Below are 19377 nucleotides of genomic sequence, written 5' to 3' on the forward strand. Positions count from 1 at the left end.
TCTCTCGGCTTTCGCTCCGATTCTAATACTCCCCCTCGAGACCGCCGACTCCATGGTTTTGTTCTGCTTCCCCTTTCTGGGATTTTCATTCTCACGTCTACATCATTCTCAAGTCAAAGGTTCGTTGTTCTCTGCTCCAGGAAACTTGTCAGTTTCCTCATAGTTGATCAGCGATGAGAATCTCCAGAATGTCCGCGTCGGCGATACTAGCAGCTTTGACACACCGGAAATTGTGTTGGTGTTAACAAATTACTTACAAAGTTTTATTACATAAATTTCCTTAATTATTTCCAGTTAGTAACTATTTCGGATTCTTTTCTTCTTTACAAAGTTACAATAATACGCCGTGTCGTATCTTCCTTAATGCCAGAGTTATATAACCATTACATCAATCTTAACGCACAACTCGTAACTTGTGTAATGTTTTTATTGTTTAACATTTCTTTACTTCATACCTTATACTGCTACAATGACCCAAAGGATAATTTTTAATTTTCAAGGAAACATAGAGATGATTAATAAAATAGAAAATTGAATAAAATAAATATTAAGAATATATGGTCTGGGCTACAATATATACGAGTATATATATATATATGTCATACCTCAATGTCATCATAGGAATGTTGCAGATCAAGACTGAGGTATCCAACAACAAAATAGGAGCCGCGGAGGCTCAGTGGTAGAGCGTTCCCGGGGTTCCGGGTCACCTCTGGTGTTTGGGGTCCCGGGTTTAATCCCAGCTCCCGCCAAGTGAACTTTGTGGTCGACAAACACCGTGTGTGTGGGTTTTCTCGGGGTTCTCCCATTTCCTCCCACTTTCTTCATTCCACCATTTCATTCATTTCCCATCATCACCGTCTCCTTTAGCCTTGCCACCATAATCGTGGGACGTAAAACTCAAAGATTTCAGTTTTCCAACAACAAAATAGCACTTAATTGAACCAAAGAGAACATCATAGTTAGTAACAAAATATAAATACTGCGCGGCAAAACTATGAGTCATTACAATGTAAGCTTGAAATCTATACACACACCACAAAATCTCGATTCTAGTAATTAGAGCTAAATCAAGTAATGAAAGGAAATTTTAAGTTTAATATCTAACTGTTCTTCACAAAAAATTAAACAGGATGGACATGAAAAGCAAGTGATCGGTGATGAAAGAATCAGGAGAATGAAGGTAGTAGAAGAAAATAACACAGTCCCGAGAAAACTCAAAGAAATGATGTTATTGGACACACTCTCTCATGACCTGGCATCGAACTAGGGAACCGTTGTACAAGAGATGAGCTTTCTAGTTCACAGATGTCGTGCACCATGAAATAAACGTCTATTTTCCTCACTAAAAATATCATTTTAGAATCAAATATTGGCTGAAACTGAAGAAATAGTTTAATACCAAATTATTAATTATTAGTTGCGCATAATAGAATATTTCATGACATCATATATACCTAAAACTATAAAATCAATTGGCCGAAAGACCACCAGCTCTTGTTGATAGTGTTTTAATGCTTAAAGGCAAGAAATCAAGTTGTTGTTTTGTAGGAGCTTGCCTTTAGCGAGGACATATCACTGTCAGATTCCGTTATATGTAAACGGAGGTTTCGTGTTGCATCGTGTGATTAGGATGTATTCAGTTAACTTTGGTCAGATATCCCCAATATGCAAAATACATTCATCTACAGACACTGAGTTAATGTCGTTTCCGATGGCTACACAGGTTCAGTCACTAAAGATGTAAAGTACTAGAGACGAAGGAGTAAGGAAAATAGATAATAATCAACGATATCACACTAGGAATAGTGTCTCAAGAATTAGTTTTGACAATCCTCTACAACAAAAGAAGATTTATAGAACTTTTAACAAATTATCTTCAATTAGCGGGTATTAACGTACTTCAAGTTTCCACGGACGGAGACTTCTTGACAATCTCAACATCAGTAACCACAACAAGAACAGGAGTCATCAGTTCTTGTAGAAGAGGATATTAATTTGTTAGTCCTCTTTGCTGCACACACTGCTGTAGCTCTTGAAGTTTGGATGGCTATGCCTACATCAGAAAAAATTCAAGTTAACCTCGGAGGAGATCTTACTAATTTTCTTTTCTTACATGCCGCAACTGGGTGTGATAAAACTTCTTCCCCGTGTAAGAAAGAACGAAAAAGGTAACTTAAAAAAATCTCTCTCTTAAGAAAATGTGTAAATGTGTTTAACATATTAAACACTACTCACGAAGATAGTGCAAATGGAGGAATCTTTTCTTCTCGATTTACATGGCTTCGATATTAATGGTAACCTAGATGAAACAAGGCACGTCAAAACGCAAGGACTGACAAAGCAGTCTCATAAGTCAACATTTGACTTATTTTCATTTTTACCAATTTCATTTTCAGAGATTTCTACCAGCTTCAGTAGCCGCTGGGTATACATTTATCACCAAGGAATTAGGGATGAATGCGGACAGATGGTACCTACAAACTCATTTTAAGCGAAAATGACTCTCCACCTGATAATATCTTGCATATCATTTCTTGTGATTCTAAGTCCATTTGCGAACGAAATTTCTAGTTCTCAAGAAATGGCTTAAACTATAGGACAATGTGTGATTATTGTGTTTCTTATGATTATGAAAACCGTTCACATATTTTAGATGAAGACGATGACACAGAATAGTTTGAACTTCGTATAAGCAGTGACATGAGAAAGATAGACAAAACTTTCTAACTTTATAGTTTTCTCTTTAACCTGAACTGCTGCAGTAGAAACGAGTTTTCGTGAAACGTTGTTTCCAGTGGCGTATTTAGGGGGGACTTCCGGGCTTAAGCCCACCGAAATTTTACTATTTTAAAGTAAATGAAATATTTTGCATAATTTTCACATTTCCAGGAATAACGTTAGCAAAGCTCCTCCCAAAACAAAATACGCCACTGTATAACTTATACATATGATTATCTAGCAGCACTGGTGAAAGAAATCATCGCGAAATTGGACTTTCACAAATATTTTTCCTTATTTATTGTTGCTCAGACCCGTATCCAGGAGAGTCTAGGTGGGACCTCTCCTCAAAAATTTGTGCTGCCCCTCTAAAATTTTTACGGTAGCCTTGCAAATGAACTATAATATGATAATGAACTGTAATATGGTTGGATCGGCCCCCCTAACTTCAGCCCCCTATAGTTTTAAGCTGGCTACCGGCCTGCTGTTGCTTTCCACTGATTCTTTTATAATGTTTGGAGAAAGTCGACTTTCTGCTGTTTGTTGCCTTTGATGTTAATTTTTTTTCCTCATTGATAGAAAATATTAACAAGGACAATACACAGACTTCACAGTCAAGCAAGCAATAACCAGAGTTTACTCAACAGACCGAAGAATTTATCAGAAGAAACGAACTAAAAACATGGCTAATAAGTAGAGCAATCCAAAAGCATAAAAAGCATAATAGCAATTTACACATATGGTTGGTACCTTAAACATGGTTGTGGTTGTCTAAGGGTCCAGAAGAAACTAATTTTAAAAGCATAATAAAGCATAATTTTGGAAAATAATGCATAAAGCATAATTTAAAATATATAGCACAATTCTTGGAAAATTCTGTTTAACTGCAAGTTTAACATACTGTATTAATATTTTTTAAAACCAATATTTACAACGCAAAATCATTGAGAACATAACAATGCAACAATGGAAAGCTTATTTCTACTCCTGTAAACTTCTTTTCGGTGCAATCCTTTGATGTGGAGAAAAAAGTAAAAGAAGAAGAAAACTTTCCGCCAACAATGAATAGTACACAAGAACTCCACACTATATTGTTATGTGTACCTCTTGAACCTGAGCACTTTCTGTACTTTCCGGTGGTATATTTTACTTTCCCTTTCTGTATATACGCATCTCTAAGGTGCACACAAGTGATAAGAAAAACTGACTCGAGCAGATATCTCTTTACAGTGCATTAAGTAGAAATTTCATTAAATATGAAAGGAACTGGTTGCATAAAATATTAATAAATAGATCAAGATATTTAGAATATTTAATATATAGTAAATATTATACATTATACACGATTAATGTAAAACAATGATTGAAATTAACAATAAAACATAATAAAGCATAATTTGGAAAAATAAAGCATAATTAAACAAAAAATAAAGCATAATGTGGGTTACTCTACTAATAAGTCTTGTTTATTCATCTTTTATGTGCACTCCAACAACTATTGGTCTGTTTTTACGTAAGATAATATTACATAAGTTTGTTACGTAACACATGATGGGAATGGTTACAGTAAGCATTGCTACAGATTATATCAATTGCGTATGTGTATGTGTTCCTTGAATTAGAGCTCTGCAAGAAATAATGCAGAAATGGATTTTAAAATGAGTTTCGTATGTGATGATAAAGTCGATACTTTATACCAACAAGCAAATAAAAATTTACAATAAATATTATTTACAATAGAGCTCCTTCGTGGCAAAGCAGTTAGCGTACCCATCTTTGGCGAGGGGGACCCGAGTCCGATTCCCTGCGAGCTAGCCTCGCTGCTGAAAGGGACGTAAAACTCAAAACCAACTCAACTCATTATTTACAATATAAAGATAAGAATAATGTTAGAGTTTGCATAGCTGAGAAATTAAAATTTACTTTGTATATGACCAGTGGCGTATTTAAGGAGGGGCTTCCGGGCTTATGCTCCCCGACATTTTATTTACTATTTTAAAGTAAGTGAAATAACTTGCTGAATTTTCACATTTCCAGGAATAAAGTTAGCAGCCAACCCCCGAAACAAAATCGTAAATACGCCACTGGTTGTTTCTTATACTAATTTCATTTTATTTCATTTCACACACAATTATTGTTCATAGCCTTAGTGAGATAAATTTCCCGGCTAAAAGTTCACTTGTTTCATTCAGTACTTCGTAATCAAATAAACAAGATCGTCGTGATTTTAAAAAGCAAACAAAATGTAATCCAAACCTCAGAAAAGCCAGTTCTCCAAGACATTATAGCAATTCTGTCAGTATTTTGCATAACAGGCATTTAGAAATAAAATTGAAAGGAATTTATTAAATTAACTCTAATTTATTATTTAAATATCTAATTTTAAAATATTTCAAGGGAAAACACAATATAAATCATGAACTTCAACCAATTTTATTGAATTATTCAGCATTGAAAAATTTAAAAAATGAAATCTTCAAGTTTTACGTCCTACGTTTATGCTAAAGAAGACGGTGATGATGAGATATGAATGGAATGGTGGAATGAAGAAAGTGAGAAGAAACAGGAGAATCCCGAGAAAAATCTGCACACACAGTGTTTGTCCAGCACAAAGCTCACTTGGCGCTAGCTGGGATCAAACCAAGGATCCCGTACATACCACTGAGCCATCGCGACTACTTGAAAAATTAAGTTTCCAAAAGATGATGACATACACCTGGCTCTGAAAGACATTCACTAAGCTACATGTTTCACATTAATTTATAGTAGAAATACAACACAAATTTTCCGAAAGTTGTAGCTGTTACTTGCGATACAATTCTTGTGACCTACCATTTACAACGTCATAAGTGATTGTAACTCGCTTATTTTTAGAAGTATTCAATTGTTGATAGCCATATATAAAATTGACTAGCTTCGTTAGTTTTAGAAATACAAAATAGTATTTAGCTTGTTAGAAAGCTCTTGAAACGGGGAATAACGATTAGGCTACTTTAAGATATTTTCCTGTATATGAATTCGTTTCAGAGCTATGCGCATTTAAATCATAAACAACACATTTGAGAATACACACATAATTTTCCTTTTAGGCGCTATATTTGAAGACGGCGATAGCGTATAACAAGTGGTCGTTATAAACGATAATTTCTAATGTATTGTCTGTAATATGAAGCAAGAACGAAGTCTCTTTCCTAAAACATCGAGAAGATATGACCTTTTAAAATTTAAGACTTAAATTTTGTAGATTGCAATCTTGATGACTCCCATCTCGGTTTTCCCAAACTGGATTTTTTGGGACTTTGATATGTTGTTTAGAATAACATCACCAATTTTCAATTTGTTATAAAATTCAGGATTAGAGCCTAAATATACCGGACTATCAGCAAAATGTGTTCATGTGAAACTAATGTCAGTGAACCATGGATATATTCAGCCTGCAATATCTCACTTTTAATGTTCACGGTCTGATGGTCAAGTGTGATTGTATCCAGCTGTCATTCCAGATTCTGACAACTAAAATATAGAGACACACAATATAGAAGAACTTTCCCGAATTTTGTAGTACAACTACAAAAAAGACGGGAAATGTAGTAACACTATTTGTTATATAGCACTGTCACTTTTAAGTTCATTTCATTTCACTTAGCAAACCTTAGGGTTTTGTGATAAGATACTCACCTTTAATAAGATTATGTTCATTGTATAATAATAGAGCTGAAACTATCGATGACTTTCACTTCGCTAACAGCAGAAGATGTGCTAGGCATGTGCCATTTAGGTGTCCCAGCTACTTTTTAGGTACCCTACACTTGGCACATATGGTATTCATGAGCTAAGTATGTACTTCAGCTACCTACAGTTTTAGGTACTTGTTACACCTAATTAATATTTGCAACTATGTACCACAAATGTAGCATTTATATATCTTGATCAGTTTCCCACTCTAACAGTCATTTGTTTTTATGTCGTCATTTGGAATATATATCTGTCATGTTCTAGGTACGTCCTTTAGGTACATATTATTTCAGATACCTCAGCAGCACAAGATGTGCTAGGCATTCGTCATTTGGGTGTTCTAAATTCATCTCCCACATTTGATGCATTTGTTGCTTCTTTTTCTAAGCGATCGTGTACTAGAAGCAATAAACGCATCAACTTTATTAGATGGCAACTGTCGCTGATCATTTGAAAGTGAATATTGAAGAACTATGATATAAAGTAAACATACACTCGTCAATTTGTTATAAAATTACATGGCGAGCAGATTTTATCTGATCCCAGACGGCCAGATATTTTAGATTATATGCCCGTAGCCAAACCTCTTCTATAAAAATTGTTGCGTGAGTACCTTATATATATATATATATATATATGTGTGTGTGTGTGTGTGTGTGTGTGTGAACGTGTATGGGTGTTATATATGTATGATTTTGTGCCTGGAATGAGAATATGAGTTCATTTGATGTATGCATTGATCTATGGAATGTCCACATACAAGGTTATGTACTGTACTTGCTTATTGCTAGTTTAATAATTTTACTATTTTCATTTATTAATTTCTGTTTTACTTAATATTATCATAATATAATAATATAACAAATTTCGTACACCTGCTATTATTGGAAAGATCTCCCTGTTGGAGGAAATAAATAAGGAACTTCGTATTATGCACTGTTAGACTAATAGTTTTTCTTCTTTAATAATTCCAATTATGAATTTCATATTTTAGTTTACAGATCCAGTTTATGAAGCTAGAGGCATGACGTTCACAGATTTTATAGCTCCTGGAGCCATGGCAAGGTAAGGAAATTTAATGAAGTAACAATGCACGAAGTCATAACTCTAAGAAATACTTGTACTATATGTGTAAAGATCAGGAATAACACTTTATCTCACTTGTCATTACAAATACAAACAAAAACTACAATCATAATCATTATTGTAAAAAACATTGTTTACTAAGCATACGAGGGACATTCAAAAAGTTCACGAAATTTCGTTGTAAATATTTATTACCACAATATAGGTACATATTCACTTAATCGGCTTCTTGAGAACACATACACTCGCTCTTGTCATTGCTGGAAACAACGCTGAAAGCCCTGTTTTGGTATGTTCCGAAGTTCAGCAGTTGTGTTGGTTTGGATGTCTTCTACGGTGGCAAAACGGCTCGCAGAAACAAACATTCTCTTCCTCTACCAGCCTCCCTACTCACCGGATTTAGCACCAGCGGATTTCTGTCTCTTCCTCCAAATTAGAAAGATCCTCAAAGGTAACCGTTTTCCTACCTTAGAAGGATCCAAACCAACGCAACGACTGAATTTCGGAACATGTCAAAAAAGGACTTTCAGCGTTGTTTCCAGCAATGACAAGAGCGAGTGTATGTGTTCTCAAGAAGCCGATTAAGTGAATGTGTACCTATATTGTGGTAATACATAGTTATAACGAAATTCCAGGAAATTTTTGACAGCTCCTCGTAAATTCACACCTGTAGTTGTCCCGAAAAAAGTGGGAAAGCCATTCACAGATTACAGAAAAGAATATGGTTTTCTGTGTGACTACCTGAATACACAAGTGATTGTGTAGGAACACTATAAAAAAAAATTAAAAAAAAAAAAAAAAACAATCTTAAATTTGAGAAACCGTTTCTTATTTTCTCGTTCCTCATCTGCTTTTCTTCATTTTTCATTAATGAGAATTCCAAAGTCTAAGAAAAGATCTCGATCCACAGATAAGAAACAGTTTCTCAGATTTAAGAAAGTATTTTTAACAGTGACAAAAAAAATTTTAAAAAAGAACTACAATTAAAATGAACATCAAGGATTAAAAAACTACAAACACGGAAATTACAGGATCGGTAAAACGTAGAAGACTACTACAAGATTGAAAATATACAGATTTTAGACGATACTAAATGAAAAACTGAAAATAGTGTTTGAAGTATTACATATTATTTTACAGGGAAAAGCTTAATTTAGTATGGACGTTTCAAGTGTTGGGTAAGTTAATGTAACGCGTTACAACTTACTTTACTTTCTCTTAAAATGTAACGCGTTACTTGCCCCAAAAAAGTAACTGTTACTTTACTTCGAAAGTAACGCGTTACTTTTAACTCCGAAACTTTAAATATGTGGGGAAAAAAATTACTTCAATTCTCCATACTACTATTACTACCGCTATTATTATTATTATTATTATTATTATTATTATTATTATTATTATTATTATTATTATTATTATTATTATTATTATTATTAGTAATAGTAGTAGTAGTAGTAGTAGTAGTAGTAGTAGTATTGCACGTTCTGAATCGCTTTTTGTAAATGCAATGACACATTTTTACTTGATATATGAGCATTTTCATGTAATGTTGTAACATTGATACAGTGCTATACTGCGTTACTCGTAAGGATGGGTACGAGCGAGTTCAAATGAGTTTTCTTTGAAACTCGATTCGACTAGAAACAGACACCTTTGAGCTCGATCTGAGAACTCGGCTCGAAAAGTTTCCTCCAACGCGACTCGAATTGGAGTCGAGTTTCGAGTCGAGTCGAGCCAAATCCGGTGTGTAGTTTCGAGTACTCTCTTTAAGTATATTACATAGACAATATAATTATTATCAATGGCACTACTACTACTACAACTTATATTATTATTATTATTATTATTATTATTATTATTATTATTATTATTATTATTATTATTATTATTATTAATTATAGCAACACTGTATATAAACATGGAAGATAGGCTGTTTGTATTTGAATACTAAAAACTAGTTGATTGCCAACCTCGGTAGTCGTGAAGTCTAGGAGTCAAGGACATTGTTCACGAGCTTCTGAATTTGGGTTGAGGGCCTAGGTTGAGTACTCGGGTTCGAGCCAAACACTGTTAAAACTTATAGGGCACTGGCCAAATATCTTCAAAACTGCTCGGCCAGGGTTTAGAATTGTCAGCGACTCGATCAGCACGGTTCACAGCTCATTCACTATCGACCCGAACCGAGAAGTGAGCCGAGCCAACAGCTCACCCAACCCACCCGTGCCGAGCTGAGCTTGTTTAGAAAAAATCTCTTGTGGTCTCGCTATCGAGAAGAGACGAGATGCAAGCAGTGTCCCCTTTGTGAGCAACACTAAAAGTATTCCATATTACTACTTAGCTTACATTTCTCATAGCTTTCGCTTTCCAGTGTAATCAAGCCGATTTCAAGACGAGTTAAAACGAACGAGCCATTTATCAAACTCGACTAGACTCGAAACACGATGGGAAAAACTGAATCGGTGAAACTCGACTCGTGCTCATCCCTATGCGTTAGAAAAAATGGTTCCTTATTATTATTCTGCTAAACTAATTATATGATAATAACAATGTTGTTATGTAAAATTAAAAATAGCGAATATAGAGAAACATTACACTACAACTAATAAAGTGAGAACACATGAACTGGGGGCGAATAGAAACTTGCCAGTAACTCTAAAAGCGATACATGCTTTTTAAAGCTAGTTTCTAACTCTATAATGAACGGGACTCTAGGATAAGCAAACTGATCTGAAAGAACCCCAATATTGCATACCATCAGCAAACTATTTTCTAGTAATAAAGTAAACCTGCTCATCAGAACACAGTTTATTCATATTAACCCCTTACTGTATATAGTTAATTATGGCACGCTAGTTGTTGATAAATATTTTCCGCCGGGGCACTTCAGACTCTTTACTTTTAAATTATGTCCACCATCAGCCTCAGCTCTTAAGAAAAAAGTATTCTTTCAAATGTTCGAACGGTAAAATATTTTCGTTCTCCGTCTTTATAAAAACAACACCAATCAAAGTAAAATAGACTACCGGTATCATTGCACTCCTAGTTCACTCAGTGATTATATTGATTTGGAGCTGTCAAAATCTAGGACAAAATCTTCTAGGTTCTTGCAATCAGTACACGTGATTTCCTTTAAGATGTCCTCATCTTCCAAAAACAGCAAGTGGCACTATGAAGTGTTTCTCTGTGTGTCGGTGACTGTGGGTCACTGACATATGTAGTTCATGCTCCATTGTTTCATTCTGAGAAATTCACTTACAGGAAAGAAACATTTGTTTCCGAAAAAAATACATATATTATAGTTACTCATCCGAAATGTAACGCGAAAAAAGTAACGCAAACTAGGTACGTTACTCAAAAATTTGTAACGCGTTACCGTTAGTTACTTTTGGAAAAAATGTAACGCGTTACAAGTAATGCGTTACTTGCGCTACGTTACTTCCCAAAACTGGAAGTTTCAAGTACTACATTCTTACAAGTAATATTTAAAACAATCGTCATTAGTGTACCTCCATATTATTAGTTAATTAATAGTAATTTAAGAACAAAACAATTACGGACAACATTGATGCTGACGGTAAACAACAAGACTAAAAAATTACAGAAATAAGTACACAGTCTGTAAGGAATAAATGATTAGTGTTTGCATGTTCTGTGCGAGAGACACGTTTGTGATCCTATGAAGGAGTAGATCTGAAAATGTGGGGCGACGGTAGGTAGCGGCATGACGCCACGCCGTTCCTCCTGTCTATCTTTGCTCATTGTTTTTTTTAGAAACTCGGGGGACGCCGTACATATATTTTCGAGGTGGGGGTACGGCATCCCCCTGCGTTCCCCCGCACTTTTACCCCTGATCCTATGTTTCATGTAGCCTCTGTGCTAAAATCTATGTTAAATTCAAAACACCAAACTGAGAGGAGGCAAAAGTTTTATTTTATTCTGAAATAAATATTTGTTAAATATTACAGGTGAACATTTAATTATTACAGTAGGTATGTCCCTTCCGACTTCTTCACCTTTTCCGAGTCAAACATTAGGACTGGTAACTATGATCCGCCTAGTACCGCACCCCCAACTAAATCCGGAAAAGTTTCGTATCTGGAGCCTGAAGTACTAGCTCCCCAAATGTTTGTTTATATGAAAGGGCAGGAACGCAACACTGTACGTCCAAATCATGGTGAGTCAAATAACCATCAATCAACTTAAGCAGTACAACGATAAGATAGACTGAAGCGAACTCAAGTCATTACTCTTTTGCACTTACCACCTTATATCTACGTCATAACATATAACATGCATCATATCTTTATATACAAGTAATTTGAAAAATAGCTTTATTAGATTAAAACATTCGATCTATTTACTGGATATGCAAACTGTTGGAACATGCAAACCTTTATAAGACTCTCGATGATATAACAATTACACTGTTCTTACGATTTGTTCTGTTCAAGTCCCGTAAGCCACTAACTAAGAATGGCATATTTCGAGACGCGCACACGTTTAAGTTCTAAAAACGAAGGAAATTGTTCAAATCATGTCTCACATACAGTAGAATCTCGAATTGATTTTGTGTTCAGTAGAATCTCGAAGTTTGTGGTTTTTGTGTTAGCGCAGGATTTCTCATTTCCCACTCAGTGACAAATTTAGCTTCTAGATGTATGTTGCAAATAAATATTCAAATTGCAACATTATCTAGAATAGCAAAGTATTGTTGCAAGTTTTATTTTATTTTATTTTATTTTATTTTATTTTATTTTATTTTATTTTATTTTATTTTATTTTTTCTTTCGAAAGAGAAATGATTTTGTGCAATGCCCTTACAAAAAGCGAGTTAAGTTGGGACAATAACTTTAAGAGTTTAACAGAGAATTTTATTTCATATGTCCAAAAATATTAATCTGGTTATAGTTCTATTTCTCTTTGTGTCTGTATTTGAAGGGAACAATTTAAAAACTATGCAAAATATAATTACACTTATTATGTGTATTTTCCAGATAAACGAGTTAACTCGGGTTAATAATTTTAATTTCTTTTTAAATTCAAACTGTTGTGATGTCATAGGATAAACAATTATGAATTTCAGTTCGAGCACACTTATTGTCAACATCTGTATATTACAACAACAACAACAACAACAACAACAACAATAATAATAATAATAATAATAATAATAATAATAATAATAATAAATAAATAAATAAATAAAATGTATGTAGAGTAAATAAAATTTTGTAAGTGTATTATGTAAGGCAAGTGGTTAAATACGAATATATATTGAATGAATGCATACTAGAGCCTATCTATCTTTGGTGTGCCCTCGGAAAATATGCCAACTATAATTCGGTCCCGCCCCCGTCACCCTATGACGGAGGAAACCCTCTCTTTCCGTAGGAAAAAGAAGTGAATGACCTCAGCTGTGTTGCCAATTTGTCATTCAGTTGTTTGGTCTTGGCGCGTGAAGATCGTGGGCTACTTAGAGTGACTAACAAGATAGTGCACAGCGAAATTCGTGAAATAATTCATTATGGCAACGCTTCCGCATCCAACAAATGAAAGATCTTGGCCGCAGCGACTTGTCCCTCCTCTTTGGTAGGAAGTACAGGAACACACACATCGACAGTAGCGCCAGAAGGGCACAGTTCAAATAGAAAGGCTCTAGTTACATAGTTATATATTGTTTAATGCTTTTACCCAAAGTTTCCACGAAATGCTAAAAAAAATCTATTGTTTTGGGGTGCGAGAAAACAATATATCTAATACTAGGCTTAGGAAAAGTCCTTTAGAGGCGGCTTGTGAAAAGTAAGGTGATTTCTAACTAACGTTGTAACGAAACACTCTTAATCCCCTTTCACTCCGAATGACCACCCCGGGCCAAAATCCGTGCTTGAAAGAATAAGAGAACAGAACATTTCTAATTTTCAAATTGTAGACCTGTTTACCGGGGAAATAATCCTGAAAAAAGTGGGGAGAGTTTCCGCCGGTACTGTATTAAAAGTCCGCGTAGCGCTCCCAGATAATGTCAACAACCTCCAATTTTCTAATTCCTACAGCAACCTCTAATTTTCTCGTCTTTAAGTATCAAATTTTCCAGTAGCAAAATTTTACACTTGCTCGTGTCTAAATATGTCAATCCTTAAATAATCATCTTTCAAATACATTAAGCATACTCACGGAATTCCACTGACAAAATTTTCGACCACTTTTCACACAAAATAATAATAATAATAATAATAATAATAATAATAATAATAATAATAATAATAATAATAATAATAATAATAATAATAATGTAAGAAAGTGTAAAGAAACAAACACTACGTACCTTAAACAGTGACCAACTGACGATCGACGTCAGTTGATCCATGGCTTCCATTCCGGGTTCGAAACCAACCAATCACAATCTAGATTTTAGATCACGAGGGCTTCGTTATTTTATATTACCAGCCGGTATCGGATCTTCGAATATATTTTCTCAATTCATTACACACCTGTTTGAGACCAGAAAGGTAGTCTTACGCTTGTGCATTCGGTTGGAATGCTTTCGTCGTCGTTTTGAAGAAATAATAGAAACTATAATCGTTAATTTGGGAAATCTAGCTCACTGGTAGAATTGAGAGGTATCTGAGAAGACGACGAGCGTATTTAGTTTGTAGGACATGTGGGTAGAAATAAATAAGAACACATATTTAAAAAAAAGAGAGAGAGTCGAGAGTATGTTTAGGAAGAAATAAAAGGAAGGTTGTTTGGGCGTTTAGGACCTAGGATGTGTATTCCGTACCTCAGTTCCTGGTCGTGGACTGGTCGTCTCCATGTCTCGGCCTCTGTATCGAATTGGCGTGGGATTTGATATAGTTCTCTCCTGCCTTTGCTCACACTCGCTCCTCGTGTACTTCACCGCTTCTCGTGTGCTACTCCTCTCTTCCGGGTCCTGGGACGTTTTTATATCAACCAAAGTAGGAAGATGGCCGTCGAAATTACGGAAAACATCCAACGTACGCACGTGTAAGGATTCAGGAAAGTGCAAGGTAAATGGAATTCTCGACTTATTTAATAATTTGTCAACAGTTACAGAACACTTCGGTTACATCAGGTTACATAAGTTACATAAATTTACCAAGAATGAAGAATGAGGAATCGTCTACTAAAGAGAATTTTGAAATGTTTGCTGACTGTCTTATTATTCCAAGTTGTGACTATCTCTCATCATCCACAGAAAATGAAGAGAAAAAAATAAAAAAAATAAATAAAATCGTTATTAAATCTTGATTTGTTTATATACTGAATATTAATAATATGAGGGAAATCCAATATCTCTACAGTAGGATGGAAAGGGCAAAGGTAGAATAAGGTCGTATGTCTCCATAAAATAAAAGATGGCACCATCTACTTCCTAATAAATCCATAATGATAAGTTACCTTATTATATATACACACACCACCCAAATCCTCATTACCATATTTGTGACAATCCATGTCGTCACGACGTCAGTAAGTTTGCTGAGTCAGGGACCAGAGATATACCAAGTAGTTTTATCTGAAACGGCCGAAAAAAGGGCACTTGGTCTAGCGTTATATAGTTACCAAACAGTGTAATCAGTAGTAATTGCTGCAGATACATTTGGAACATTATAAACTATTCTTTCGTTTCCCACTGGACAATATTAATATACTATGAAATTCCAACATAGTATAGAAGATTTGAAAATAAAGTTCTGAGTATGTGAATAATGAAGGAAAATATGATTGTGTTATTACAGTTACAATAGAAATAGCACTATAATTTTAAATCCAGCTCGACTAAAATATGCCCTTTTTTACAGGTTCCAAGGGATTAGTCGCAATCTAAGGCTTAAATATTAGATACTGTATAAGTGAACAGCGTGTTTGGTGGAGCTTAACCTAATTTATTTATTTAGGTATTTTAGAAGCGAGTGTTTGTACTTGCACTATTCTTTGAATCGCCATTTTAATTTAATTTGAGATGTTGTCTATTTTCAGTATATTGTATTTCTTGTCGATGGGTCATACTGCAATGGCCTTTATTATAGAGGTGAATCAAGGTCTGCTATGCCGTTTGTATGTGGCAGGTATGTATCAAGCTATGAGCAGTTTCTCAACGAAAAATGTTTTGGTTTGATAAGTTTGTAGAGAGCACAAATGTCTACTAAATACTAGCCACTCAAACAAACTATAGTAAACGTCCTAGCCGCACTAGCCGTCCGTTTCTCATAAGATCTGCGAAGATTAGCCATTCAAACAAACCGTAGTCAACGTCCTAGCCGCACTGCAATACTTTTTCTCATAAGATGTGTGAAGTCTAGTCAAATCAAAAAAGATAAACAAGTCCATATAAACCTGCAGGTTAAAATGCAGTTTCAGAGTTAAAGTCGTTCAAAAGCGTGGAAAAACTACATTTCCTAACACCACAATTACATAGAGGCATATGCCTATCATGTTCCCTCAGGTAAATGGGAATGTGTCCAGTATGCGCCTTATATACCTCTGAGAGAGAAATCATATGGATGGCAAGTGATAGTCACAGTTTATGTTCGCCCCTAGGCACATGCCTGAAATATACCTGGGGAACATGCCTAGTATGTTCTAGGTATGTTCTCCATTCCGTAAGCGTCAATGAACCACAAAATTACTCCCCCAAAATACGTGTATGTTAAATCGCCCATATGAGTAATGTGTTTACATTGAGGTGTCTAAAAATATTTAAAACAAGTAAAAAAAATGTGCTCCAGGTGGGCACGCACCACGAACCTTTGGATTACTAGTCGCGTGCTCTTCCGACTTGGCCACGGAGGCGATAAAGAGAATGTCACTTGTAGAGGGATAAATTGTTGAGGTCTTTTGAATTTGGCTAATCAGAGTGCTCCTTTAACGGCGTATATTCGACTATAATCATTTGGGATCAGATAAAATCTGCTCGCCATGTAATTTCTTAACAAAATGACGAGTGTCTATTTACTTTATTTCATGGTTCTTCCATATTCACTTTCAAATGATCGGCGACAGATGTCATCTATAAAGTTGATGCATTTGTTGCTTCTAGTACACAATCGCTTAGGAAAAGAAGCAACAAATGCATCAAATATGGAAGATGAATTTAGAACACCTAAATGTAGCATATCTAACACATCTTGTGCTGTTAGGGTATCTGAAGCAATATGCACCTAAAGGACGTACCTAGAACATGACAGATATATGTCCCAAGTGACCACATAAAAACAAATGACTGTTGGAGTGCAAAACTGAGCCAGGTATATAAATGCTATATTTGTAGTACATAGTTGCAAATATCAAGTAGGTGTAACAAGTACCTAAAACTGTATTTAGCTGAAGTACATACTTAGCACATGAATATCATATGTGCCAAGTGTCGAGTACCTAAAAAGTAGCTGGGACACCTAACTGGCACATGCCTAGCACATCTTGTGCTGTAAGGGATTACAACATGCATGTTTTTAGCAATGTACAATGTGTGCACAAGGGACTTCGGGCATAATTCCCACACATGCTGCCAACAGAATTTTCAGATATGCTCTGAATTAAAGTTTGCCCAAAGTAAGAAATAGACAAGCCTTTAAGGCAGTGAATACGTAATATGTTGGCAAGAGATAAGAAATGTTAGGGACTTCTATGGTTCCTCGTGTTCGGAATAATTCGTTCCGTGATGTATTGTTTCTAGGGATGAGCAAAACCTTTTTTTAATAAAAACCGGAAACCGGTATCTAGAGAAACCGAAATCCGAAAAACCTTCACCGAAAGCTTCGGTTTTTAACCGAAACCGATTTTGGTTTTCTCCATAAACCGTTTCGGTTTTCACCGAAACCGTTTTCGGTTTTCTTCAAAATTGGATCGGTTGTTCACCGAAACCGGTTTCGGTTTTCTATAAAAATCGGTTCGAATTTTCACGGAAACTGGCTTCGGTAAAAACTTTTGGAAAACACATAAAGCTATATCTGTGGAAACACTATTCTGATCAGAAATAGAACCAATTTAAAAAAAAATCGAATCGATTTCGAAGAAAACCTAAACCGGATCCGGTGAAAAACCGGAACTGGTTTTGGAGAAAACCGAAACCGGTTTCGGTGAAAAACCGTTTTTTGAAAATATTCAAAAACCGGTTTTGTTAAAAACCAAAAACCGAAAAAAAAACTTTTTGCGCTCACTACTAATTGTTTCACAGTAGATTTCACGGTTTTTACAAATATAAACGTGAAACAATACATATTGCAACATGTTTTATTCGCTGCTATAAAGGTTTACCTTTCGCCTACTTTGCATACACCTTTGAATCAGAGCATATTTGAGAATTCTGTTGCGAGCATGTCTGGGAATTTTCCCTGTAGGGAACTCATTGTGCATACGTTACACATTCCTAAAATACACATTTTAGGTAGCGTATGTGTATTCTCCCTTACGCTAATATAGAGCACCACTCCATGATTTCTTATGCTCGAAATAATGCGTGTTGCAGTGTAGTTTTCCACACTCGTGAACCGTTCCGGAGATATGACAAACATTGATAAAGTTCGCAACACTGCTGAAAATGGCGTATTTGTGATTTAAAATGATTGTTTTCCTTTTCTTTTATAGCATTACAGCAATAGTTTCTAGTAGCTTCAATTACAGCAAGTTCTCGCAATTACATGGTTTTAAATAGTATTGCGAACTTCAGCAATGCGCTTCATATCTCCGCAACGGTTTGAAATATTGAAGTGCTGTAAACGGCAAATTCACTTATTGCCAATTGCAAACCTTACAAGCAACTAGATATGATACATATCTAAGCATGTTTTCGAAATAAAACCTTTTGAAAAAAAATTTCAAATTTTCAAGCTCTTGTAACTTCGTTCCTATTCTTTCGAAACAAGTCATACCATGACCGTGGTATCCAACGCTAAGGTACTTCCGATGTGCATTGTCTTGTCCATCTCCGTTGTGCTGTATGTGTGTTAGAGGCTTCCAAACTTTGAATGCTAGTGATACTATAACGTCCTTAGTTTGCAACATTGAATGACAAAAGTTATATTTTAGATTTTCCTTTGACATGTTGATTTGGTATATGTAATAATCTGACGTAGTGCTATTTGAAGAAAAAACATAATTTTTGTTGATTTGGCAACACTGTTAGTTGAGTGTTTCTGTTTTATGTGTGTAAAAATGTCCCCATCCTTATAGTTGCTTCGTGCCAAGTTCCGTTTTTCTCTCTCTTTTGATTTCTTCGTTATCACGATTGGACATTGTATCTGTAAATTCGACTTCACGTTGTGGCAGTAACAGGGGTGCCCACAAAGGGGGGTTATGACGCAAACTGCGTCATTGAAATATTTGGGGGGGTAAAAATCTATATAAATATGCTTGAGAGGGTGGTAAAATTAATCCAAAAGATTTTTTTTTTATGGAAGAACACCTACGGATAGACAATTGAGGGGGGGTGCGTCATGGACATTAGGGGGGATGGGCACCACTGGGCAGTAAGATATTATTCTTAATGCTCTTCCTTAAGCTAAGAGCAATACAAAATTGCTTTCATAAAATAATGAACTTATATTATTTTTTTACTTTGTATGTTGTTATACTTATGTTTTACTTTATAATGTTTTATATTTATGTTAATATGTCTTTCTATGCATTTTAATAGGTGTGAACCATGCTGAATTTTTCAGTGCGCACATTTTGACTTATATGGTAGTAGCGATTCTGCAGTCATTAATTGTATCTTTCTGCTATTTTGCCATATTCGAAACTGTCATGAAGGGATCGTATGCTTTAGTACTACTAATGCTGTTTCTGTTATGTGTTTGTGGAATGACATTTGGTGAG

General features: G+C 35.2%; 1 protein-coding gene across 1 annotated transcript in view; it reads left to right on the forward strand.

Annotated features, from left to right (window-relative positions):
• Window positions 1–19377, forward strand: part of LOC145667068 (ABC transporter G family member 20-like) — a 130029-nt gene that overhangs the window by 92619 nt on the left and 18033 nt on the right. The window contains exons 12-14 of the mRNA XM_081734767.1: window positions 7451–7521; window positions 15541–15629; window positions 19196–19372. Of these exons, the coding sequence (XP_081590893.1) occupies window positions 7451–7521; window positions 15541–15629; window positions 19196–19372 (337 nt within the window). The remainder of the gene's footprint in view (window positions 1–7450; window positions 7522–15540; window positions 15630–19195; window positions 19373–19377) is intronic.

Source organism: Thermobia domestica, chromosome 12, assembly GCF_964235325.1.
Source record: "Thermobia domestica chromosome 12, izTheDome1.hap1.1, whole genome shotgun sequence".
Taxonomy (NCBI): domain Eukaryota; kingdom Metazoa; phylum Arthropoda; class Insecta; order Zygentoma; family Lepismatidae; genus Thermobia; species Thermobia domestica.